This window comes from Sciurus carolinensis, chromosome 18, assembly GCF_902686445.1.
Source record: "Sciurus carolinensis chromosome 18, mSciCar1.2, whole genome shotgun sequence".
Taxonomy (NCBI): Eukaryota; Metazoa; Chordata; class Mammalia; order Rodentia; family Sciuridae; genus Sciurus; species Sciurus carolinensis.
The window spans coordinates 41048347-41070364 of record NC_062230.1 but is presented as its reverse complement, the minus strand read 5'-3'; the positions used below and the strand labels follow the sequence as shown (position 1 = coordinate 41070364).

Genomic DNA, 22018 nt, shown 5'->3' with positions numbered 1-22018 from the left:
CTCGACCCCTCCGCCCAGCAGGGCTCGCTGGTGCGGCTGAGCCGTCGGGCCCGGAAGTGCAGTGATGGGAGCCGGAAGTGCGGGCGCTCGCGGGGCGCCAGGCCTAAGGCTGGGGCGGGTCCGGGCAGCGGCCGGGTTGGGAGCCGGGGGCGGGGGCCGGGCCTGGGGGCTGGCGCAGCCATGAGGCGGGACGTGCGCATCCTGTTGCTGGGCGAAGGTAGGCACCGGGCCGGGGGCCGGGCCGGGGGCGCCGGGGCGCGGGGGCCTGACCGCCCGCGTGACCGCCCGGCCGTCCGCCCGCGCAGCCCAGGTCGGGAAGACGTCGCTGATCCTGTCGCTGGTGGGCGAGGAGTTCCCCGAGGAGGTGCGCGCGGGCGGCGGGCGCGGCGGGCGGGCGCGGAGGGCGCGGGCTGGGCGCCGGCTGAGCCGCCTGTTGCAGGTCCCCGCGCGCGCAGAGGAGATCACCATCCCCGCCGCCGTCACGCCGGAGCGCGTGCCCACCCACATCGTGGACTACTCAGGTAGGCCCCGCGCGGCGCCCGGCCCCAGCCGTCCGCGCTCGCCCGCAGCGGGTTCTCTCTCTCTGCAGAGGCCGAGCAGACGGATGAGGAGCTCTGGGACGAGATCCGTAAGGTGCGGGAGCAGCATCCACAGTGGGACTCCCACAACACTCCTTTCGGGGAGACAGGCCCGTCCAGTGCCTGCAGCGCTGCCCAGAGGCAGAAGGGCCCTCCCTCTTGCTCCTCCCTGGGGTCTGTACTCTAGTCCACTGCACGGTCCTCCAGCTCATTGGTTATCAGAGTCCCTGGATCTAGCGCTTGTAGTCTCTGTTGTGCCCTGGACGTATCCACCACTAATTGTGTGCAGGCCAAAGCAACCCAAGGGCAGCCCCCTAACCCCTACAGGTTTAGGGGTTGCTAACCATCCTCTGGACTGGCTGCTTGTGGCATGGAAATGGGAGGTGGAGTCAGGAGTCTCATCTTACAAGTAGCTTGCTCTCTGCGGGCTGGGTCTGTCCTGAACACTTGGGCCTGCACCACTAGAGCTGTGGTGCTGGGACCTGGTGTCTCCCTCTTGGGGAGGGACTTGTCTGAAACTGCCAAGCCCGTGCGACCCAGCCAGGGAGCCCCTGCCCTGTGAGTTGCTGGTGGGACTGGCTAGGTTCCAGGGCAGGGTGGACCTGCCAGGCCTTGGAGCTGCACAGTCCAGCGTAAGCACCTGAGACATGCTGGAGCCTTGGGGTGGTGTGGAATGGTGTGGGCTGTGCACAGTGAGCGGGCAGCTTCTGGTCACCTGTGCCTTGCTGCTGTCCTCACAGGCAAATGTGGTGTGTGTGGTGTACGACGTGTCTAAGGAGACTACTATTGAAAAGGTGAGCAGGAGGGAGCTGCCCATGCATCTCAGGTCCCTGCCACTGGCTCTGGCTCTGGCTCTGGCTCAGTCAGCAGTCCTCAGTCCTCAGTGCAGACCAGATAGCAGTCAGTGACCTGGGGTGAATCTTTGTCCACCCCTGTGGCCAGTCCCATTTCTATTAAGCATTTCAGGAAATCCCATCTCTCTGTGTTGGGGTCTGTTTTCTGAGACTGCATTTCCCCACAGAGCGCTTGATCAGTCTGAACTATTTAGGCCAACATTTTCTTTCCCTTTTTATCACACAACCTCAGGAAAAGTGGCCAGGGGCCTGCCTGAGGGACTGGGACCCCAGTGTGCTTGTCGGGGGTGGTTTGCAGCTGCTCAAATTGGACAAGCCCTGCTTGCCGTGTGCCTTCTCTCACCAGCCTCAGCTAGCCTTGAGCTCCCCTCCTCTCCTTGAGCCTGGTGCAAGCTCTAGTGGGCGTCAGGCTGGGTGGGAAGCCTCCCTTTATGGCCAGGGTTTTGCCTTTTGCCTTTCAGATTCGAACCAAGTGGATTCCACTGGTGAATGGGAAAACTGAGAGGGGGCCCAGGTAATGAGCAGGACCTTGGTGGGGAGGAGGAGTGGGACTGAGCTCCAGTGGCTCCCTGTCTCTGGTAACCATGGACTTCTCCCCAGGCTGCCCATCATCTTGGTGGGCAACAAGGCAGACCTGCGATCAGGGAGCACCATGGAAGCTGTGCTGCCCATCATGAGTCAGTTCCCTGAGATAGAGACCTGTGTGGAGGTAAGCAGGGAGAAGGCCGAAAAGAGGAGGGCTCTGGTGCTGCCATGGGTGCCCATGGGCACTGGCCTGGCCTCTCACCTCTGTTCTCCTTGGATGCCTCCTGAGCTTCCGCTGTGGTCTTCCAGTGTTCTGCCAAGCACCTGAAGAACATCTCGGAGCTGTTCTACTATGCCCAGAAGGCCGTTCTGCACCCCACGGCCCCCCTCTACGACCCTGAGACCAAGCAGGTGGGCCGTGGCTTCTCTGGGTAGGGAGAGCGAGCAGAGGGGAGTGGCAGGGTGGACCTCCCACAGGCCACTAGGGTGCTGAGTAGCTGTTCCTGTAGCTGAGGCCTGCGTGCGCCCAGGCCCTCACTCGAGTCTTCAGGCTCTCGGATCAGAACCTGGACCACACATTGAGCGATGAGGAGCTTAATGCCTTCCAGGTGTGCCCCAACCCCGGTGCCCATCCCAGCCCTGCTGTCTTCAGGCAGCTGGCTGATCTGAAACCACTTCCTTTTGGAGACAGAAGTCCTGCTTTGGCCACCCACTGGCCCCACAGGCCCTGGAAGATGTGAAGAGGGTGGTGTGCAAGAACGTGGTGGGCGGCGTGCGGGACGACAGGCTGACCCTGGATGGTGAGGCCAGATGCCCCACTATGCCTGAGTATGTGGGGAGAGGACCAGCTTGTGCCAAGTGCTGCCCTCCTCTGCCCTGCACAGGCTTCCTCTTCCTGAACACGCTTTTCATCCAGCGTGGACGGCACGAGACTACTTGGACAATTCTGCGGCGCTTTGGCTACAGTGACTCGCTCGAGCTGACAGCAGACTACCTCTGCCCAAAGTGAGCGGTGGGCGGGGCCTGTGACCCACCTCCTGTGGGTGAGGTCCTGTTCAGAGGACAGCTGAGACGGCCCTGCAGGGTGGCCCTCCCACCCTGGCTTGCCAGCTCTGTGTGTGTGTGTGCGCGCACGCGCACACTGAGCACTGGGTTGGATAGGGGCCCCTGCATTCGGCCGTCGTGTACCAGAGGCCATGCCGTTCTTCTTACCTGGCCCCAGCTGTGGGGTGGGAGGGGCCACAGGAGCCTCAGAGAGGGCTTGGTCATGTGGACGGGACTGGCAGGCTGAGGCGGGAGTGCAGCCAGCATGGAGCACAGGGTCCCCTGGGAGCCAGATGTCCCCTGCATCCCTGCAGGCTCCACGTGCCCCCTGGCTGCAGCACCGAGCTTAACCACCGTGGCTACCAGTTTGTGCAGCAGGTGTTTGAGAAGCATGACCAGGTGAGCGCCACCACCCCGGCCAGCCCTGCCAGTCCCCAGCACTGTGACTGTGGCCCTTCTGCCCACAGGACCATGATGGCGCCCTCTCGTCCTTGGAGCTGCAGAACCTCTTCAGTGTGTTCCCAGTGGCCCCCTGGGGCCCTGAGCTCCCACGCACTGTCCGCACTGACACCAGCCGGCTGTCCCTGCATGGTTTCCTCTGCCAGTGGACGTGAGCACAGCCCTCCCACCCCTGCCCCCACCCCCTGCTGCCTTCCTTACTGACGCTGTGCCTCGTGCCTCCAGCCTAGTGACCTACCTGGATGTCCAGCGCTGCCTCCAGCACCTTGGCTACCTAGGCTATCCCACCCTCTGTGAGCAGGACTCCCAGGCACAGGCCATCACAGGTGGGTACCCACCCTCACCAGGCCCTGGGTCCACCCTCTCCCCAGCATTACCCTTCACCTGAGCCTGTTCTCAGTCACCCGTGAGAAGAGGATGGACCAGGAGAAGGGGCAGACCCAGCGGAATGTCCTCCTGTGCAAGGTGATAGGGGCCCGAGGAGTGGGCAAGTCTGCCTTCTTGCAGGCCTTCCTCGGCCACAGCCTGGAGGTGAGCATCTGCAGAGAACCCAGTCCCCGCCTGGGGACCCAGGGACAGGAGAAGGTACTGTGGGGAGTGTGGGGCCAGGAAGCCTCAGGCTCTCCTTCCTGTCCCTGTGGCACCAGGACACCAGGGCATCCCCTGGGGAGCCTCCCATCCACACCATCGACACAGTGCAGGTCAGCGGGCAGGAGAAGTACCTGATTGTGAGTGTCGGGCCCAGACACCCATCTGCCCACGCCACCCGGTAGATCCGTCACAGGGTGGTCTTTGGGAGGCCCAACTCCTGGGAACACCCCTGAGCCCCATCTATTCCAGCTCTGTGAAGTGAGCGTGGACAGCATGCTGGCCAGCTCCCTGGACATGGCCTGTGACGTTGCCTGCCTGATGTTCGATGGCAGTGACCCCGCGTCCTTTGCATTCTGTGCCACCATCTACAAGGCAAGGGTGATGCTGCGAGGCCTGCAGGTGGAGCACAGCTCTGGGGCAGGTGGCCGGTGGGCCCTGCCTCACATAGCCCCTTCTCCCACAGCACCATTACATGGATGGCCAGACCCCTTGCCTCTTTGTGTCCTCCAAGGCTGACCTGCCCGCGGGTGCCACCCCACCAGGCCTCTCACCTGTGGACTTCTGCCGCAGGCACCGGCTGCCTGCCCCCACCCCGTTCTCCTGCGCCGGCCCGGCCCAGCCCAGCACTGATGTCTTCACTTGCCTGGCCACCATGGCTGCCTTTCCGTGGGTGCCTGCACCAAGGCCCTGGGGGCAGGGTGTCGATCACCAGGCCATGCTGGGTCAGGGCTGTGGGGTGGGGCTCGGGGTGCAGTCCTGCAGGCCTGGCCTCAGCCAGCGGCCTGGGACACGTGGGGGGCTGTGCACCCTAAGCACCCCTCTTCCCCCACAGACACCTGGTGCACTCAGAGCTGCGCCCCACCTCCTCCTGGCTCCGGGGGGTGCTGCTGACTGTTGGGGCTGCTGTGGCTGCAGTCCTCAGCTTCGCACTCTACAGAGTCCTGGTGAAGAGCCAGTGATGCCTCGGCCCGTCTCCTGAGCCAGGCGTGGCCAGCAGGGGGCCCTGCAGGGCTTTCAGCCTCCCAGCGTGACTGCAGGTCCCCAGGGCACTGAGGTGGTGCCCCTGCTCAGGAGAGCACCTTTCTGTCTAAGCTTCTGCTTTGGGAGATCATCCCAGCCCTTTCCTCGGACCCCTCTCTGGAGCTGGGTGTACCCCCAGCACTGCCTCCCCAAACCTCTACCCCAAACCTCTGGCTGAGCTGTGCTGAGAACTTGGGCTCACAACCCAGAAGCTCCACTGCCTGGCCTGAGGGGCTTGGTGGCAGGTGTGCCTGGTGGGAGGCCCTTGCCTCATCTTTGTGGTATTGGGTGAGGAAGCCATTGACCCTAGACTCAGAATTCTCAGGGCTCTCCCTTCTTGCTTCTGGCGGTCAGTGGGTATGCAGGGTCCAGGAAGTGGTTAGGCTATTGTGCACACCCATCTTCCTGTCCAGTGTGAGGCTTTGTCCATGGCAGAAGACACGAGATTGGGCTTCCTAATTAAACCTCACTGTTTTCCTCTTGGGATCTCAGCCTCTGGAGACTGCTTTTCTTGAGTCAGCCTGAAGTATGCTTTGTTTTGGTGGCAATGGAAGTGTTACCTGACTCCCTCACCTCCATTCCTCAGCCCCCATCCTTTGACCTCAGGCCAGTGTGTGGAGTGGCCTCGGGAAGGTCCAGTTCTGGGTAGCTATGGTCCAGGAGCCTTGGTGACTGTCCATCCTTTCCTTGGGCTCCTCTCCAGGGCTGGGTGTACCCCCAGCACTGCCTCCCAAACCTCTTCCCAGTCAGCCTGACTGAACTGTGCTGAGAACCTGGGCTTCTTGTGATCTTGTGACCCAGCTGCTATTAGCGACCCACCATAAATGGGCAGCAGAGAACCCTGGCCTGCGCTGAGTAGGGTCTTCAGCCACAGCATGACCTCCCCACCTGGGCCCTCATACCTGCATCTGAGGAGTAGCAGATGGGTGTCCCTCTGAACTTGGTGTGTGCCTGCCCCACAGGAATGTCTGACGCCTCCCAGAAGGCTGGGAGGGAACCCTAAGGGTCCTGATTGGGCAGAGCTTTAGGAGCTTGACTCAGTCGCTCACCAAACCTGGCGGAAGGAGCTTCTGCTGCCCAGAGTGTGCTTAGCTCCGCTAGTTTTGAGGCTGGACAGGATGCTATTTCTAGCTCATTACATCCCCTGAGGCCCAGTGGCCTGAAGTAACAGCTCCATTGTATCTACAGCAGTGGGCAGCTCTGGCTCTTGGAGGGGTTGCCATGACTACGTGTCCTCTTTGCCTATCACCACCATCATTAGAAGGGCTAAGCTGCTCTCCCCATGAGCTCTTCTCCCAGCTGCAGCCCTGCCTTTGAAAACTGCTGTCTATCTATGTGGATGCCCCTTGTGCCTGGTCTGGTGCTTCCTGAGAGGAAGGCCCGGAGGCCCTGCTTCCCCCACACTCCTTCAGGCCCAGGTGGGGTGGAGGGGATGCAAATGATTGGTTTTGGTCGCCTGGGCAGGAGCAGCTACAGCAGGACCTTCACTTCTGCTAGCCACCTGAGGCCATGAGGCCTCTTTGCTGCGACACTGGGGAGAGAAACAGGGGTCACCTGCTGCTGGACAGGTGCACTTAAGGAACTTCCAGCCCACTGTCGGGAGCGCAGGGTTACAGCTGGGGGATTTGGAGAGCCTGATGGTCAGGAGAGACTTCCTGGAAAAGGGAGCACCCATGCTGAAGTTTGAGCCCCAGAAGGCTGGTAGGGAACCCTAAGGGTCCTGATTGGGCGGAGTTTTAGAAGCTGCACCTCGACTCAATCGCTCACCAAACCTGGCGGAAGGAGCTTGTGCTGCCCGGAGCGCGCGCACAGTGCCCGCATAGAAACCAGACGCTCCCCGGAGCCGGTTCCCACCCAGGGCCTGCGTCTGGGGCGGCGCGTCCGTGTGCGAGGTGCGCGCGTTTCGGGGCGGCGTGTGCGCGGGGCGGGCGGTTCCATGACGCGACTTGAGCGCGGCGCGCGCAGAGCAGAGCAGGAGGAGCGGGCCGGCAGGGGCGGAGCGGAGCCGTTCGCAGAGCAGCCCCTCCCGGCCTCGGCCGACCCCGGCCCGCTGCCCGGCCCGGCTCTATGGACAGGAGCTCGCTGCTGCAGCTCATCCAGGAGCAGGTGCGTGGGGGTGGGGGCCGTCACCGCCCCCCGGCGGTCCTCCCACTGCGGCGCCGGGCTGGGGGAGGGACCGGGCTCCCAGACAGCCCCGCCGGACACCCGCCGCCCAAGCCTCCTCTCCGCGTGCCCTGGGCCCTATACCTGAGCTTCAGAGGAAAGCAGAGCGGTGAGGGTGGTCTCATCCTCTGACCCAGCGCTCTCCTCCCAGCACGGGGAGGGTGGAAACAAGGTGGGGGGAGCCCTGGGGGCCCGGGCACCGTGCCCTGGCAGGACCTGGGAACTAGCCAGGTCCCAGGAACCAGCTTGCTGCTCCTAGTCAGCCCGGCTCAGCCCCATGGTCCGGGTGGGCGCACCCTCAGGCCTCGGCCGGCGGCTCCCCCACCCCAGCAGCTGGACCCTGAGAACACAGGCTTCATCGGTGCGGACACCTTCGCTGGGCTGGTGCACAGCCATGAGCTGCCCCTGGACCCGGCCAAGTTGGACATGCTGGTGGCCCTGGCCCAGAGCAACGAGCGGGGTCAGGTCTGCTACCAGGAGCTGGTGGACCTGGTCAGTGCCACGGTGGGTGGACAGAAGGGGGGTGGCCCAGACCTGGACAGGCACAGTGCCCTGGCCAGAGCAGGGTAGGCAGGTGGCTTCTTCCTGGGGAAGGCTCATGGATTGGGGTAGTGCAGGGCCTTAGACCCTGTGGGCAACCACAAGGGGCAGGGTGCTGTGGGGGTGACACTAGAGCCCATGCTGATGCCCCTGTCCCCTAGATCAGCAGCAAGCGCTCCAGCAGCTTCAAGCGGGCCATTGCTAATGGACAGCGGTCGCTGCCCCGGGAAGGGCTGCTGGATGAGCCTGGCCTGGGTGTCTACAAGCGGTTTGTGCGCTACGTAGCCTATGAGATACTGCCCTGTGAAGTAGACCGCCGCTGGTATTTCTATCGGCACCGCAGCTGCCCACCCCCTGTGTTTATGGCCTCAGTCACCCTCACCCAGGTGGGCCTGCTCACCTGCTGCCCTGGGAGCTTCCCATGGCTCTGCCCTGCCCAGCCCTAACACTCCTGTCCCCAGATCATCGTGTTCCTGTGCTATGGGGCACGCCTCAACAAGTGGGTGCTGCAGACCTACCACCCTGAGTACATGAAGAGCCCCCTGGTGTACCACCCTGGGCACCGTGCTCGTGCCTGGCGCTTCCTCACTTACATGTTCATGCACGTCGGGTGAGTGGGGCTGCTGTGCCGGTCCTGAGCACCCTGTTGAGTCAGGCCGGCTCAGCCAGAAACAGTGCAGTCTTGAGGGGGGCCTGGAGGCCGGCGGACAGCGCGGCTGACCCCGGGCCTGCTCATGTGCCCTCCTGCGTCCAGGTTGGAGCAGCTGGGGTTCAATGCCCTCCTGCAGCTGATGATCGGAGTGCCCCTGGAGATGGTGCATGGTCTCCTCCGCATCAGCCTGCTCTACCTGGCGGGTGTGCTGGCAGGTGAGGCAGGCGTGGGCCCCCTGCCCAGCACGCTGGCTGGCTGCATCCTCACAGTTCCTTCTGCTTGTGCAGGTTCCCTGACTGTCTCCATCACGGACATGCGGGCCCCTGTGGTGGGGGGCTCTGGAGGGGTCTATGCCCTGTGCTCAGCACACCTGGCCAACGTTGTCATGGTAACGGGGCCACCTGGAGGCTGGGTGTGGGAAGGGGCCCACCTGGCCTGCCTCACAGCCTCTCTGTCTGCATGCCATCAGAACTGGGCTGGGATGAGGTGTCCCTACAAGCTGCTGAGGATGGTGCTGGCCCTGGTGTGCAGTGAGTAGGGGGCTGGATGGGGGAACGGGGGGCCCAAGTCTGCAAACAGGACAGCTCCCACCTGTTGCTCCCTCTGCAGTGAGCTCCGAGGTGGGCCGGGCCGTGTGGCTGCGCTTCTCCCCACCACTGCCCTCCTCAGGCCCACAGCCCAGCTTCATGGCACACCTGGCTGGCGCAGTGGTGGGGGTGAGCATGGGCCTCACCATCCTGCGCAGTTACGAGGAGCGCCTACAGGACCAGTGCGGCTGGTGGGTGGTCCTGCTCGCCTATGGCACTTTCCTGCTCTTCGCCATCTTCTGGAACATCTTTGCCTATGACCTGCTGGGTGCCCACATCCCCCCACCGCCCTGACCCACTCCCAGGGCTACTTGGGCTAGGCCCAGCATGCGGTGGGCTGACCATTAGGCAGGTGTGCATGTTGCCCCTGGTGAACAGACATCTCAAGGCTGCTGCTCCCTGTGGGGCAGGTGGGCCCTGCAGTACACTGAGCTGAGGCCAAGCCTAATGCCAGCCCCGGCTGCCCCTCCCAGTCTTGGGGAGAAGGCTGCTGGGCCAGAGTTGGGGAGAGGTCCCTGAAGACAGCCCTGGAGAAGACACCACCTCACCCACCCCACCCCACCCCACCCCCAGGACTTGCAGTCTGAGCCTTTTTGGGAGAATGAATAAATATTTTACACAGTGCCAGGTACCTGTCCCAGGGCTCTGGAGGCTTCTCTGCCCCCTAACCCTACTTTGCAGATCATAGAGACCCACACACACACTGAAAAGAACCTGGACCTACTTCTTCCTTGTACCTTTGAACCTAGATGAGAGTGCAGTTGGAGTCCCAATGACCCCATGCTATGGAGGAACTGGAGGCACTGGGGCGGGACTGTGGGCCTTCTGCTCAAAGGGAGTTTAGCAAGTGTTTATTGAGTTCCTGGGGCACCCAGCCTCCATTTGTTCAGTCTGCCATCCAGAGAGACCTGTGTCCTGAGCCGGTGAGCAGGCCCTGGGCCATGGCCAGGATCACTTGATGTGAGCCCTGTGCTTCTTGACTGGGCTAATATCTTGTGGGTGGCTGATCTGGGACTGAGATTGGGCAGCAGGTCTGGCACGGCTTCTGCCCACAGCCCAAGTCCACAGTACTGTCTCCACAAGGTGAGGGGCCCTGAGGTGCAGGCTGGGGAGAAGCATGGAGTGGGCTCCAAGGGCCCGACCAGCCCTCCCTGACAAGGTCCTGAATATCCGCCGAGCCCACCCGCGGCTTGCTCACCTCTGCTCAGGGCTGCAGCATGCTCTTGCACCCAGTTCAGGCACAGCAGGTGGTGCTTGAGAGCGTACTGCAAGGCAGGCAGGCCGCCTGGGGGGTTCCAGCTGCCCCCCAAGAGGCGGGGCGGTTCTCAGGACAACTTCCTGAAGCCCAGGACCATGCCATACATCATCAACCCATTCCACAAGCAAGGGCACTCACGTGCCCAGGACGCGCCAGATTTACCCGAGGCGGTGGAGGGGCCCACAACACCGAGGGTGCGCAGTTTCGTGACTGCGGCGCGCTAGCTCGTAAGGCAGCGGCTGAGCGCTGCACCACCAGCTCCAGGGGTTGGTGGCCACCACTGCTGCAGACGTGGCCGGAAGCGACCTCTCGGCAGAGACTGCATTGAGGGAATCCCAGGCGCTGGACCTCGCCAGGGAGGCAAGCTCCCGGAGGCCCTGACCCCAGGGAGGCCCTGACCCCAGGGAGGCTCCGCCCCGAGGAAGCCCGGCCCACCGAGGCCCCGCCCCAGAGGGGACCCGCTCATAAAGGCCCCACCCCTCGCCGCCGGCTTCCACGCCAGCATCCCCAGCAGCTCCTCCCGTATCCCGTGCTCCTCCACTCGGCCCACGATGGCCGCGGACAGCTCCTTCCCAATGCCTGAGGAAGGGTGATGAGGGGAGTCCGGGACGCCCTCCCTGCCGGCCCCCTCCCCTCTGCCGCCCTACCGGTGGTCCAGCACCTCCAGCTGTCCCCGGGCGCCCGCGCGCTCCCGCAGCACCTCTCCGTGGCGCACCGAGATGGCGACCTGGCGTTTCGGGCCTTCGCAGCCCCACAGCTCGCTGGCGGCCGCCATGTTCGCGCTGCGGGGCGGGGCCGGAGGCGGGGCCCGCCGGGAGCGCCACGCCCCCGGGCCGTCGGCTGCGCGGCTCCGCGCGCGCTCCCGCCCTGCAGCCCCGCCCCGCGCCGGAAGTTCCGGTGGCGAATCGCCCGACCGGGCCGAGCGGATCGCGGCGCGGGCTGCGGGTGAGGGGCGGCCGGGCGCGGAGCCCGGGAGCGGAACCTAGGCCGTGCCGCGCGGCGCCATGAAGGGCAAGGAGGAGAAGGAGGGTGGCGCGCGTCTGGGCGCCGGCGGCGGCAGCCCAGAGAAGAGTCCGAGCGCGCAGGAGCTCAAGGAGCAGGGCAACCGGCTCTTCGTGGGCCGCAAGTACCCGGAGGCGGCGGCCTGCTACGGCCGCGCCATCGTGAGTGCGCGGGGCGGGGGCGCGCCCGGCGCTCCTCCCTAGCCGGGGCGCCGCCAGCCCCGCGGGGCTTGGGGCTGCGGAGACACGGTGGCGATCTCATTCCACAGGCTACTAGGCGCGACCGGAGCCCGGAGCTGGCGGGTGGGATGCTTGAGGCTGGCTGGGTGGGGGCCTCGACAAGATTGGGAAACTTACTTTAACAAAACCGATGGAGTCACGCGGGTGGGCTCAGCCAGAACCCAGGGGCCTGACAACTGAGAAACCTTTAGTTTCTCGATTCCAGCCATGGGCCCCAAAGCTGGGACAGGACCTGGGACATCGGGTTGTCAGTTTGCTGGGACAGGGGCAAGGAGCCCACACCCTCTCGTGCTGGCCTTGGTTCCCAGACTCGGAACCCCCTGGTGGCAGTGTACTACACCAACCGGGCCCTGTGCTACCTGAAGATGCAGCAGCCAGAGCAGGCTCTGGCCGACTGTCGGCGAGCCCTGGAGCTGGATGGGCAGTCGGTGAAGGCACACTTCTTCCTGGGTCAGTGCCAGCTGGAGATGGAGAGCTACGACGAGGCCATTGCCAATCTGCAGCGAGGTGGGCTAACACCTTGCCCCGTCTGGAGCACCTGGGGCCCAGAGATAGGCCGGCCAGACTGACCTCAAGTCTCCATTCCCAGCTTACAGCCTGGCCAAGGAGCAGCGGCTCAACTTTGGGGATGACATCCCTAGTGCTCTGCGCATCGCCAAGAAGAAGCGCTGGAATAGTATTGAGGAGCGGCGCATCCACCAGGAGAGCGAGCTGCACGCCTACCTCTCACGGCTCATCACTGCAGAGCGCGAGAGGTGGGACCCTCCCGCTCCTTGTCAGGCTGCCCTCTCGGGTTAAACTGAGTCACCAGCACAGGTGTTTATTGAAGGCTAAGGTGGTACAGAGGAAGCTTGGGGGAAGAGCCCAAGGCTGGGTGGGCTCTGACATCTTCCCAGGTCCATTTCCGACCAGCTTCTGGTCAACCCTCAGGGAGCTGGAGGAATGTCAGCGGAACCATGAAGGTGATGAGGATGATGGCCATGTCCGGGCCCAGCAAGCCTGCATCGAGGCCAAGCACGTGAGGGTGCCCTGCCCATGTGTGGGCCTGTGTGTGGGCGAGTGACAGAGGGTACCCCCACTGACACTGGGTTGTGTGCCTGCATGTGGCCCACACATAGTGCTCCATTCTTCACAGGACAAATACATGGCGGACATGGATGAGCTCTTCTCTCAGGTGGACGAGAAGAGAAAGGTGAGCATCTGTTTCTTGAAGCCCGAGAACTGTAGGTACTAGAACAGTGCTCCTTCCTGAGCTTTGACACTGTTCTCCTGTTATAGAAACGAGACATCCCCGACTACCTGTGCGGCAAGATCAGCTTTGAGCTGATGCGGGAGCCCTGCATCACACCAAGTGGCATCACTTATGACCGCAAGGATATTGAAGAGCATCTGCAGGTAAGGCCGTGGGCCTGGGGACAGGGCCAGAGGCACAGCTCCAGCACACTGAGCACCCTGACCCTGTTGTAACTGCAGCGTGTGGGCCATTTTGACCCTGTGACCCGGAGCCCCCTGACCCAGGAACAGCTCATCCCCAACCTGGCCATGAAGGAAGTCATCGATGCATTCATCTCCGAGAACGGCTGGGTGGAGGACTACTGAGGACCTGACCCAGAGGGTCCTGAGGCAGAAGCCCCAGAATCTGTACATAGTTTGTGTCTCTGGGACCGTCCCCATCAGTTCTGCTGGTGGGCTCTGGACTGCTCCCTCTTTCAGCATAGCCCTTGCTGGGCCATGAGCCTCCCCTGCCCCCTTCTGGGCAGGAAAAGCAGGTGAAGGTGGGTTGGGCTGAGGCCCGTGCTGCTGCCACTGTCTGTGTAATAAAATCTGTGAGCACTACAGGGGAACGTGCTGGTGTATGACAGGCTCACCAGCTGCCTGCTCTGGCTAACCCAGGAAGGTTGAGATGAAGACACTGGTGTCCAGGTTGAGAGTGGCATGCCACCAGCGGTCAGGGAAGTACAGCACCTGGGGGTTGGGCCAGAGGGGTTCAGTCAGGGAACACTGGGCCTGGTCCCTGCTGCCAGGCACTGACCTCACCAGCCTAGATGGGATACCTGGTGGGGGAGGTGGAGCAGAAAGATTGGGACCTTTGGGCCTGGCCTGGCCCCCCCCTGCTAGTCACTGACCTCACCAGCCCGGATGGTACATTCCAGGGGCCGCTCCAGTGGTGCCAAGGCTGGGTATGTGTCCTGCAGCCAGGCCAGTGTGGTTTTGTTGGGGTGGAACTCTGGTGTCTTCTCAGGTGGGTAGAGGAACCAGCGCTGCAGGCAGGAGCATGAAGTCACTATTGGGTGTTGCAGCCAGCAAGCCCCAAGCCTCAGCCCTCAGCCTGTACAGACCTTGCGGCCGTAGATCACCTCTGAGAACCCTGGCCCATGCCAGTGGAAGGGCACCCCAGAGCCGGCTCCTGTGGAGACATTGCGAGCAGCTGGTGGCTAAAGCAACCTACACTGGCTGCTGCACACCCTCACACACCATTCCCAAAGAGCACCTACCCGCAATTCCAAAGCTATAAGCAGGAGTGGTTCCCAGCAGATGGAAGGGGGGTGGTGAATAGTGCCGGAAAAGTGATGCCCACTCAGTGAAGTTGTTGTCCCCAAAAAAGTACAAGGTGTCTGCCAGCAGAGAAAGGAGTCCCCTGGTGCCACATGGCATGGCACCGGGGGACTCCCAAGTGTCCCAACCCTCTGCTGTCATGGTCTGGCTCACCGTTCCCCAGGGAGGCTGGGTCCTGAGGGTGCAGCAGCTGCTCCACGTATTCCTGGAAGGGCAGATCCACTGTGGGGAAAGGTCCTGGTCAGGACCGGCTGCCCCGCGTTCAGGATCAAGCATGTCACCCCACTGGGCGCGGTAGCTCACCTTTCCGGTAGGAGTAGGTGTTGGCAGTACTCAGACGCACTATGTTGTCCCCAAAAGAGGTCAGCAGTCTTTCTCGGGAACACAAGGCCCGGAACCTCTGCAGGGGCCAGAAGAGGACTTAGAGGCAGCACCGGTACAACCGGCGGCCCGCAGTGAGCGTGAGCACTCACCGAGTTGTCCGTGAGCCCCTGCAGGATGACCGGCTTGACAAAGGCGTACCTGCGGAAGGAGCCGCGCTCAGGTCCGACCGCACGGCCGCACGCCGGTACCCGCCCCAGCGCGCGCTCCAGGCCGAGCCCGCCATGGCCGGACTCTGGACGCACGTACCGCTGCACGAATTCTGCGTAGGTGAGGTCCGCCCGCCGCTCCACGGTGCAGCGCTCCTCTTCCGCCACGGCCGCTGCCGCCGGCCCGCCCCTTAGCCTGTGGGCACAGCCGGGTCAGCGCCGCCTGTGCCCCGCCGCCCGCCGCGCCCTCCATTCAGTGCCACTCACCATCCCCCGCCGCCCGCCTCCCCGGAGCCGGAGCTGGGCCGAGCCAGCGCCGCCAGTGCCCAGAGCGCGAGCAAGAGCGCCCGCGGACCCCGCGCCATGAGTCCCGCGAAGCACGCCGGGAGCCCGCGCCCGACCGAGCCGTCGTCGTGGCAACCGCCGGAAGCCTGCAAGGCCCTCCCCCAGCCCGCCCCGGAAGGAAGTGTGGAGGCTTCGCTCGAGACCCGGTGTCCGCCCGCCGCGGTGCGATCGAGGATAAGCGACATCAGCTCCCACTTTTTTATTGCGTTCACAAGTTCTGGCCCCCTCCCACCCCGGCACCGGAGCTGCGGGCCTGAGCTGGGCCCGGGGCTGGGTCAGGAGTACTCGCATAGGTGACCGCAGCCGGCAGGGCAGTGAGAGCTCCCCTCCAGCCACTTCATGATGTGCTGCAGGTGGCCTCCGTGGCTGCAGCCCTGGCACCACACGAAGAGACCCTTGACCACATGGTGGCAGACAGCACACATACTGGCACAGCGGTGGCACCTGGGGGGGGGGGGACACCTCAGCTGGGGGCTCCTGGGTTGCCCAGTGTCCCTGGGTCCCCCCACCCACCACTGCCCCACCTGTCGCAGACCCAGCCGCGGCTGCTCATGGGCCTCTTGCAGTGGCTGCAGTTGACATGCAGCGTGGTGGATGCCTGATTGAGGCAGCTGACGGCACGGCTGGTGCTTAGCTTGACCACCTCGTTGGACACGTTCCAGAGGCAGAAGCGCTGCAGCAGGTCGATGTAGGATGTGTACCAGTGCTCCTGAAGGCAGGCCCAAGGAGGTCAGGACGGTCAGACAGCCCGGGACAGCTGCTGTTCCAGGAAGGCCCTCCCCAGCCTGGCACACACCTGGGTCTGCTCGTCAATGTCCTTGCGCACCCGTTCGCCCAGCACGATGAGCACAGACACAGCCATCTGCACATCACCCTGCTCAGCGTAGAAGCGCAGCATGTCACACACCAGCACACTAAAGAAGTCCGGTGGCAGGCGGCTGTCATAGAGCGCATGGGAGATGGACAGGAGGGAGAAAGAGTCCACAGGTGCCAGAGAGGCTGCATCTGCCTCACTGCCGCTCACATGTGGCGAGTCGGCCTTGTCCTGCAGGTGCTCAGGCCCAGACGGTGTGTCCAGAATCTCGTGGCGCAATGGGAAGGCCTCCTGTGGCAGCACGTACTCGGGCTCCTCGGCTGGGAGGCAGGACCAGGCAAGGTGGGCCTAAGCCACCCCGCTGCCTCCCAGCACTCCCCGAACCCCCTCAGCCTGCCCAGCCCCCACTCACAGTAGGCATGTTCTGGGCCTCAGCTTCTGCCCTACCCCCACCTCCCTCCACCCCACCGAAGTCCCCACTCACGATGCACATGTTCTGGGTCCAGTGGGTACAGCTCATCCTCCTCACCCTCAACATCACCCAGCAGGTAGTCAGCAGGTACATCGCTGCCTTCGGTTTCCTCATTATCTGCCCAATGAGGAGGGAGGGCATTCAGGGGTGGTTTGCTGTGGAGTGCCTCAGCTCCACTCCCGCCAGGATCCCCATCTACCCTCCAGTCTACCCTCATTGGTGATGAGTGTGGCTGAGGAGTCAAGCAGAACGGTGTCGCTCCGTGTGTCCCCCTTGCTCCGGTCCAGCCGCGTCTCACTGCCTAGCCCTGGGGTCATATCCTTCAGGTTGAAACTGGGGACAGGAAAGGCTCATGGGTGGCTGGGCTCCAGCAGGCCCACCCCTTGGGAAGAGCTGGCCCCAGGCACCTACCTGTTTATAAGTGGCAGGCCACAGGAGCTGCCTTTACCCACACTGTGGTTAAGGCTGGCAGAGGATACCAGACCAGGGCTGCAGTAGATGATCCGCAGCATGGTCCATGTCTGCGCCACCTGGAGGCAGGCACCAGCCACTCAGGGGGTCCTGGGCACCCAGCACCCCAGGCATGCCCCCCTGCCTGAACAAAATCACACCAACATTCAGCTGCCCGGAGACCTAGTATCCCAATATCCTCTCCCACCCCTACTGAGGAAAATATAGATCATGGGAAGCAAAAGAAACAGAACTAGGAGACAGCCAGTGCAAAGATGAGCAGGTGACCAAAGGGTGAGGAGAGACTGGTACACAGCAGGCACTATTCTCAGCATGGCTAGGTGCCGTTAAGAGGTGCTGCACCAAGAGGGAAATGTGGCGGAGCATGTGGCCAAGTGGTGACAGCATCAACCACAGCTCCCAAGACCTCCACCCAACACTGGGCAGCCCCAGGGTCTGGTCCACTCCACCTATGTGACCTTGATACCCTGTTACTAGGACAAGGGTTAGTGCTGAGTTTGGAGTGGGGATGCAGCTGGCAGAGCAGCCAGTCCCTACCCCAAGGTCACGGCCCCTGCACCCCCACTCCCCCACAGCCTAGCCCAGCCCCACCTACCTGGTTACGGCCTAGTTCCCGAGCCACCTTTGCATTGTGGTCACAGAGTTCAGCCAATGGCCGGCCGGCCAGAGCATAGCGCTCAGCTGTGTCCACAAACCAACTCATGCTGCCACCACCAGGCTCTGTCTCAAAGACACTGAGAGCACTAGAAGCAAGGCCAGAAAAGGGCTCGGCAGGGTCCAGCTTGCGCTTGAAGAAGATGGGGTGGCGCCGGTCGCCAGCATAGGGCTTGCGTCCCGACTCAGCAGCCACTAAGCTGTCCTTGGCTGCAAAGGCCACATCCCCGAAGAGGCCATAGCACAAGCCCTCAGGGTTGGCGCGCTCCACGGGCTGGCTGGCATCACGGAACAGATGCTGGCACAGCGTGCTGTCCTTAGAGCCTGAGAGTAGAAAGCAGGGGTCGTGTGGGTGGCGCCAGGCAATGCCCGTGGTGACATCACGGTGCTCCTCAAACATGGCAGCAGGCACAAAGGGCCGGCGCACATCCCACACGTAGATGTTGTGGTCTACCATCATGGAGCACGTGGCCAGGTGGTGGCGGCACTCGGGTCGCCACTTGACACGCGCCACAGAGGCAATGGTCTGCACGCAGTGCATCTCTTTGGCGCGGGGCGTGGTCATGTCCCAGACCTTCACCATCTTGTCACGCCCACCTGTGGCCAGCCAGCCCCTGCAAGAAGGCCCCCAAGCCCTCAGTGACCTCTCCTGGGAGAGAAGGGACCCCCAGCCCTGCCACTACCACACTCTCATAGGCCTTCAGCCCTGTGGTCCCCACAGCCCAGACCACACCTGTCCTCAGGGTGCCAGTCGCAGCAGAAGACAGGCCCGTTGTGAGCTGTGAACATTCTCTCACATCGATCAGGACGGCGGATGTCCCAAAGCTGCACATTGCCATTCTCAAAGGTGGAGGCAAAGGTAAAGTAGTCCCGGATGCTGAACTGGACATCCCGTACACTCTCAGACTGGCCTGTGGGCAGGGCATCATTGGAGGCAGAGGTAAGGGGGCTGGCCCATTGTGGTTGGGGGAGCCCTTGGAGTGGCTGTGGGACAGGGTCACACACCTGCCAGAGTGCAGAGTGGACAGCCCCCAGGGTCTGCCTAGGGTGGGTGGAGCCTGAGTCAGAGAGGACAGATCAGTTTTTGCACAAACTCCTAGGCCTCAATTTCCCCTGGATTTTGCATGTTGCCTTAGTTCTTTGGCAAAGCTGTGGTCCCACCTCAGGAGTATTGGAATACTGGAGAACAGAAACCCCACCGGGCCATCTGCCCAGCTCCCCTGGATGCCATGGCCTGTGGAAGACCCAAGGTGTCCAACCCTTTTACCTTGGGCTGGAGCTGCCTGGACAGCCTGAAGGACTGGAGGACACAGGGACCATGTCTGCCCTAGAGATCCACCACACCAAGAGTCTGGGAGGGAAGTGTTTAGCCTTCTCCTGACACTGACAGCTCAGCATCTATCTTAAGAAGCCTACCAGTTCTCCAAGGCCCCAGGGCTCTGCCTTGTGCTTCACTTGGTCTTGTCAAGATGAACAGGAGAGAGCAGGCTCAGGGATGGTCTTACAGGGACTAGACAGTGTACTTCACCTCCTTGGCATCCCTGGGCCAGGAACCTTGGAGGTTCTGATAGACTTCCTGCAATGAGGTGGCCTGGAGCTGGGCTGAGTCTGTGGGGCTCTGCCCTCCCTCATGCCACACCCGGTCTCAATTCCTGGTGGTCCTCTCTCTTGCCTCTTCCCCACGATTGGTGCCCTGGCTCTCACCTCACCCAGGCCTGCCCCCATCCACTCTTCTAGGGCTGGCTCTTCTCTGGAAGTGCATCTGAGAGCCTCTGATGCACACAGCACTTCTTAGCCTGCCTGGACAGGTCAAGTACCTGCAGAGCCACACACTTGCCCTGACCTGCCTCTGTGGGCCTCACCCGAGAAGGTGCTGACAGAGTCCTTCCTGCGGAGGTCAAAGCACTTCATGAAGCCATCCTGGGAGCCACTGAGCAGCACATGGGCTTCGGTGGGGTGGAAGCAGACTTTGTTCACTGTGCGCTTGTGTTCTGTGAACAGCTGGTCCTGCTTGTTGCGGGATGGCCGACCCAGGTTCCATGTGACTACCACACCATTGGTGGCTGCTGTGGCCAGCAGGTTCTCATCCATCTGGTGCCAGACCACATCAGCACAGCTCAGGTTGAGTGAGGGCTTGCGGCCCACGCGGAGGTTCAGTTTTTCCACAAACTGCTCCTCCTCTATGGCGTAGATCTTGAAGATGCTGCGGCCTGCCACAACTACTTGGGCGGCATCACGGCACACACTGATGGCGTTGGCTGGTGCATCCAGGTGGCAGTGCATGGTGCGGCCTGTCAGTGCACTGCCACCCAGGGCTGTTGTCACACGGGACATCTTCTCCATGGCTACACTGGTGGTGGGGTCAGGACATCGGTGAAGCAGGCTGGTCTAGTCAGTCTGGTGCCTTGTCAGGTCAGTTCAGACCTTTCGCCCAGGTTAGGGCCCCCGAACTGCTTTGGCCTGGCTTGGTCAGTCCCGGTGACCAGACCAGGATAGTCCTTCAGCCAGTCACATCACCGGGGAGTTCCGACTCACCGGAATCTGCCAGAAGACTTCGTGGCTGCCCTGGGCCTGGTCAGTCCCACGTCTGGCCTCCCCAGAAGACCTTACACGGTTGGTCCTGGCCCAAGGCACGCATCCCTCCGTCGGCAGCTCCGGGGCCAAGGACCGCAGGTCAGTCAGTCTCCGCAGGGAGCGGAGCGGCTCCTGCGGTCCCCTCAGTCAGCCCGGGGCCTCCGCGGCAGCGGGGCTCCGGGGAGGCGCGAACCAAGGGAGGGGCAGAGGGCGGAAGGGACCCGGAGGGCCGAACCGGTTAAGGAGCTTGAGAGGTCGGCGGCCGCCTCCTGCGTCGCACTCGTCACGCGCCGGCAGCACACCGCGGTGTGGGGGAAGCCACCCTTCTCCATCACGCCCCTCGCCGGAAGTGGTCCGTTTTTTACTCGCCCCTCGCCGGAAGCGGGCAGGAACTCTCGGCCACACCATAAAGTTCCGGATCGGGGCGCAGCGCTGGTGGAGGCGCCGGGAACCGCCCGGACCCGGCCCTCCTGCCTCAGCCTTCGGTGTCGCTGGAGCGGCAGGCGTGTTCCCTTCCTTCTTTCAATATTCTTTTAGTTGTCAATGAACCTTTATTTTATTTATTTGTTTGTTTATTTATGCGGTGCCGAGGGTCGAACCCAGTCCTGGCTCACTAGGCAGGCGCCCTACACTCAGCCCCGACCCCGGCCCCAGGCGTTTCGTATTTTCGTCGCAGTACTGCATACCCGTGCTTAGTTCTCCGCTCAGGTCCTCCCGCGGAGTCCTCATCCCGGGCACCTCCACCCTCCTCCCTCCGCCCCGCCTGTCCAGGCCGCCGTCCCTATCCGAACCCCGCGCGGCAGCCCGGTCCTCTTCTTCTGGGGCTTCCCACAGCTCGCCCCGCACTGCCGGTGACCCTCGGACTGCGCACTCTGCAGCAGCGCGCTCCCTGCCAGGCTCCCGCGTCCTGCTGGCAGCGCTCCAGCAGCCCGCCAGCCTTCTCCCTCTCCGCCCTTCTCATCCTGCGGGGCTCGGCTTCTGCCTTCTCTAACACCGCATCGGACGGAGCCTGTCCAGTCACAGTCGCCTCCACAGCACTTGACACAGCCTGCTCCTTTGCTCACTGCCAGTTGTCTGCCACACAGGGGTGTGAAGGCCACCAGCACAGGGATCCCACCTCCCAGGGATCCCACCTCCCAGGGCCTGACAGTGCCCGTTCAGTCTGTGGCCCTGTTCACCTGCAGCCTCCCTTACTCTTCTGAGTATAGCCCTAGTCCGCCGATTCATGGTGCCATCTCTTGGGATATCCTCGCCCTTGCTTAGTCACAGCTGTCATGTGCACAGGACGAGGTTCGTTTCTGCCTTTCTGGACAGGTGGTGGGGTAGATCCTAGACACTTACTTTTTTTGGGGGGGGGCAGGGTACTGAGGATTGAACTCAGGGCATTCGACCACTGAGCCATATCCCCAGCCCTATTTTGTATTTTATTTAGACACAGGGTCTCACTGAGTTGCTTAGCACCTCACTTTTTGTTGAGGCTGGCTTCGAGCTCACAATCCTGCCTTAGTCCTCAGAGCCACTGGGATTACAGGTATGTGTCACTGAGCCTAGCCAATACTTCTTGTTAAGTTTTTCTTTTTTAGTTGTTGGTGGACACACCACCTTTATTTTTATGTGCTGCTGAGGATCGAACCCAGGGCCTCATGCATGCTAGGTGAGCTTGCTACACTGAGCCAGAACCCCAGCCCCAATACTCCTCCCCTCCCCCCCCCTTTGTGTTATTGATGATTGAACCCATGGGTGCTCAACCACTGAGCTATATCCCCAGTCGTTTTTTGTTTGTTTGTTTTTTGAGACAGAATCTTACTAAGTTGCCAAGATTGGCCTCCAATTTGCAGTGCTCCTGCCTCAGCCTCTTGGGAGTCACTGGTGTTAGAAGCCATGGGCCCATGCACCCTGCTAATCCTAAATACTTTTTTTTTTTTTTTTTTTGCGGTGCTGGGAATTGAATCCAGGGCCTTGTGCTTGCGAGGCAAGCACTCTACCAACTGTCCCCAGCCCACATTCCTAAATACGTTTGAGGGAGTAGAATATGTGATGACTCTAGTGTCATCCCCACCTGGTTGCGGTAGAGGATCCGGGGACTTCTG

General features: G+C 62.4%; 5 protein-coding genes across 19 annotated transcripts; 3 read left to right on the top strand and 2 right to left on the bottom strand.

The window, feature by feature from the left end:
* Nucleotides 1–81: 81 nt before the first annotated feature.
* Rhot2 (ras homolog family member T2) lies at nt 82–5557 on the top strand. 9 transcript variants are annotated; one of them, XM_047533273.1, is made up of 19 exons: nt 85–217; nt 306–364; nt 440–521; nt 590–633; nt 1319–1372; nt 1894–1946; nt 2033–2141; nt 2267–2368; nt 2467–2565; nt 2649–2757; nt 2842–2962; nt 3316–3400; nt 3469–3611; nt 3686–3786; nt 3861–3991; nt 4108–4188; nt 4301–4423; nt 4515–4721; nt 4884–5557. In XM_047533273.1, the coding sequence occupies exons 1-19, from the start codon at nt 181–183 to the stop codon at nt 5028–5030; spliced, it is 1887 nt and encodes a 628-aa protein (XP_047389229.1). In that variant the 5' UTR covers nt 85–180; the 3' UTR covers nt 5031–5557. The 9 variants fall into 9 exon arrangements, with proteins under 9 accessions (XP_047389226.1, XP_047389231.1, XP_047389229.1 ...); XM_047533274.1 differs by having other exon boundaries at nt 88–217; nt 4515–4717; XM_047533270.1 differs by having other exon boundaries at nt 82–217; nt 3316–3611; nt 3691–3786.
* A 1430-nt stretch (nt 5558–6987) lies between these two features.
* Nucleotides 6988–9637, top strand: Rhbdl1 (rhomboid like 1). Of its 7 annotated transcripts, none has more exons than XM_047533280.1 (8): nt 6988–7177; nt 7537–7726; nt 7936–8160; nt 8236–8384; nt 8529–8641; nt 8714–8814; nt 8896–8956; nt 9036–9637. In XM_047533280.1, the coding sequence occupies exons 1-8, from the start codon at nt 7008–7010 to the stop codon at nt 9305–9307; spliced, it is 1281 nt and encodes a 426-aa protein (XP_047389236.1). In that variant the 5' UTR covers nt 6988–7007; the 3' UTR covers nt 9308–9637. The 7 variants fall into 7 exon arrangements, with proteins under 7 accessions (XP_047389236.1, XP_047389235.1, XP_047389239.1 ...); XM_047533279.1 differs by having other exon boundaries at nt 7537–7738; XM_047533283.1 differs by having other exon boundaries at nt 7022–7177; nt 7565–7726.
* A 1405-nt stretch (nt 9638–11042) lies between these two features.
* Stub1 (STIP1 homology and U-box containing protein 1) lies at nt 11043–13350 on the top strand. Its single transcript, XM_047533287.1, has 7 exons — nt 11043–11434; nt 11821–12019; nt 12102–12267; nt 12443–12530; nt 12648–12704; nt 12791–12907; nt 12986–13350. The coding sequence occupies exons 1-7, from the start codon at nt 11276–11278 to the stop codon at nt 13109–13111; spliced, it is 912 nt and encodes a 303-aa protein (XP_047389243.1). The 5' UTR covers nt 11043–11275; the 3' UTR covers nt 13112–13350.
* Jmjd8 (jumonji domain containing 8) lies at nt 12309–15128 on the bottom strand. The gene is made up of 9 exons (XM_047533286.1): nt 14866–15128; nt 14699–14794; nt 14542–14590; nt 14372–14468; nt 14222–14290; nt 14008–14127; nt 13852–13919; nt 13639–13773; nt 12309–13477 (listed from the first exon to the last, which is right to left on the bottom strand). The coding sequence occupies exons 1-9, from the start codon at nt 15126–15128 to the stop codon at nt 13397–13399; spliced, it is 978 nt and encodes a 325-aa protein (XP_047389242.1). The 3' UTR covers nt 12309–13396.
* A 90-nt stretch (nt 15129–15218) lies between these two features.
* On the bottom strand, nt 15219–20306 carry Wdr24 (WD repeat domain 24). The gene is made up of 9 exons (XM_047533269.1): nt 19217–20306; nt 18088–18265; nt 17296–17968; nt 16641–16759; nt 16441–16562; nt 16242–16346; nt 15740–16077; nt 15468–15652; nt 15219–15387 (listed from the first exon to the last, which is right to left on the bottom strand). Exons 1-9 carry the CDS (start codon nt 19695–19697, stop codon nt 15219–15221), a joined length of 2370 nt encoding a protein of 789 aa, XP_047389225.1. The 5' UTR covers nt 19698–20306.
* Between the last annotated feature and the right edge of the window lie 1712 nt (nt 20307–22018).

Coding starts and splice junctions, on each gene's coding strand:
- Rhot2 (XM_047533270.1), top strand. CDS start 181: ATGAGGCGGGACGTGCGCATCCTGTTGCTGGGCGAAG. Junction 365..439: donor GCGAGGAGTTCCCCGAGGAG/GTGCGCGCGGGC, acceptor CGCCTGTTGCAG/GTCCCCGCGCGCGCAGAGGA. Junction 634..1,318: donor TCTGGGACGAGATCCGTAAG/GTGCGGGAGCAG, acceptor CTGTCCTCACAG/GCAAATGTGGTGTGTGTGGT.
- Rhbdl1 (XM_047533279.1), top strand. CDS start 7,008: ATGACGCGACTTGAGCGCGGCGCGCGCAGAGCAGAGCAGGAGGAGCGG. Junction 7,178..7,536: donor TGCAGCTCATCCAGGAGCAG/GTGCGTGGGGGT, acceptor GCGCACCCTCAG/GCCTCGGCCGGCGGCTCCCC. Junction 8,161..8,235: donor CCTCAGTCACCCTCACCCAG/GTGGGCCTGCTC, acceptor TCCTGTCCCCAG/ATCATCGTGTTCCTGTGCTA.
- Stub1 (XM_047533287.1), top strand. CDS start 11,276: ATGAAGGGCAAGGAGGAGAAGGAGGGTGGCGCGCGTCTGGGCGCCGGC. Junction 12,268..12,442: donor ATCACTGCAGAGCGCGAGAG/GTGGGACCCTCC, acceptor GTCAACCCTCAG/GGAGCTGGAGGAATGTCAGC. Junction 12,908..12,985: donor ATATTGAAGAGCATCTGCAG/GTAAGGCCGTGG, acceptor TTGTAACTGCAG/CGTGTGGGCCATTTTGACCC.
- Jmjd8 (XM_047533286.1), bottom strand. CDS start 15,128: ATGTCGCTTATCCTCGATCGCACCGCGGCGGGCGGACACCGGGTCTCG. Junction 14,795..14,865: donor GAGGCGGGCGGCGGGGGATG/GTGAGTGGCACT, acceptor CTGTGCCCACAG/GCTAAGGGGCGGGCCGGCGG. Junction 13,920..14,007: donor TTATAGCTTTGGAATTGCGG/GTAGGTGCTCTT, acceptor ATGTCTCCACAG/GAGCCGGCTCTGGGGTGCCC.
- Wdr24 (XM_047533269.1), bottom strand. CDS start 19,697: ATGGAGAAGATGTCCCGTGTGACAACAGCCCTGGGTGGCAGTGCACTG. Junction 16,760..17,295: donor GGGAACTAGGCCGTAACCAG/GTAGGTGGGGCT, acceptor GCCTGCCTCCAG/GTGGCGCAGACATGGACCAT. Junction 16,563..16,640: donor GGCCTGCCACTTATAAACAG/GTAGGTGCCTGG, acceptor TCCTGTCCCCAG/TTTCAACCTGAAGGATATGA.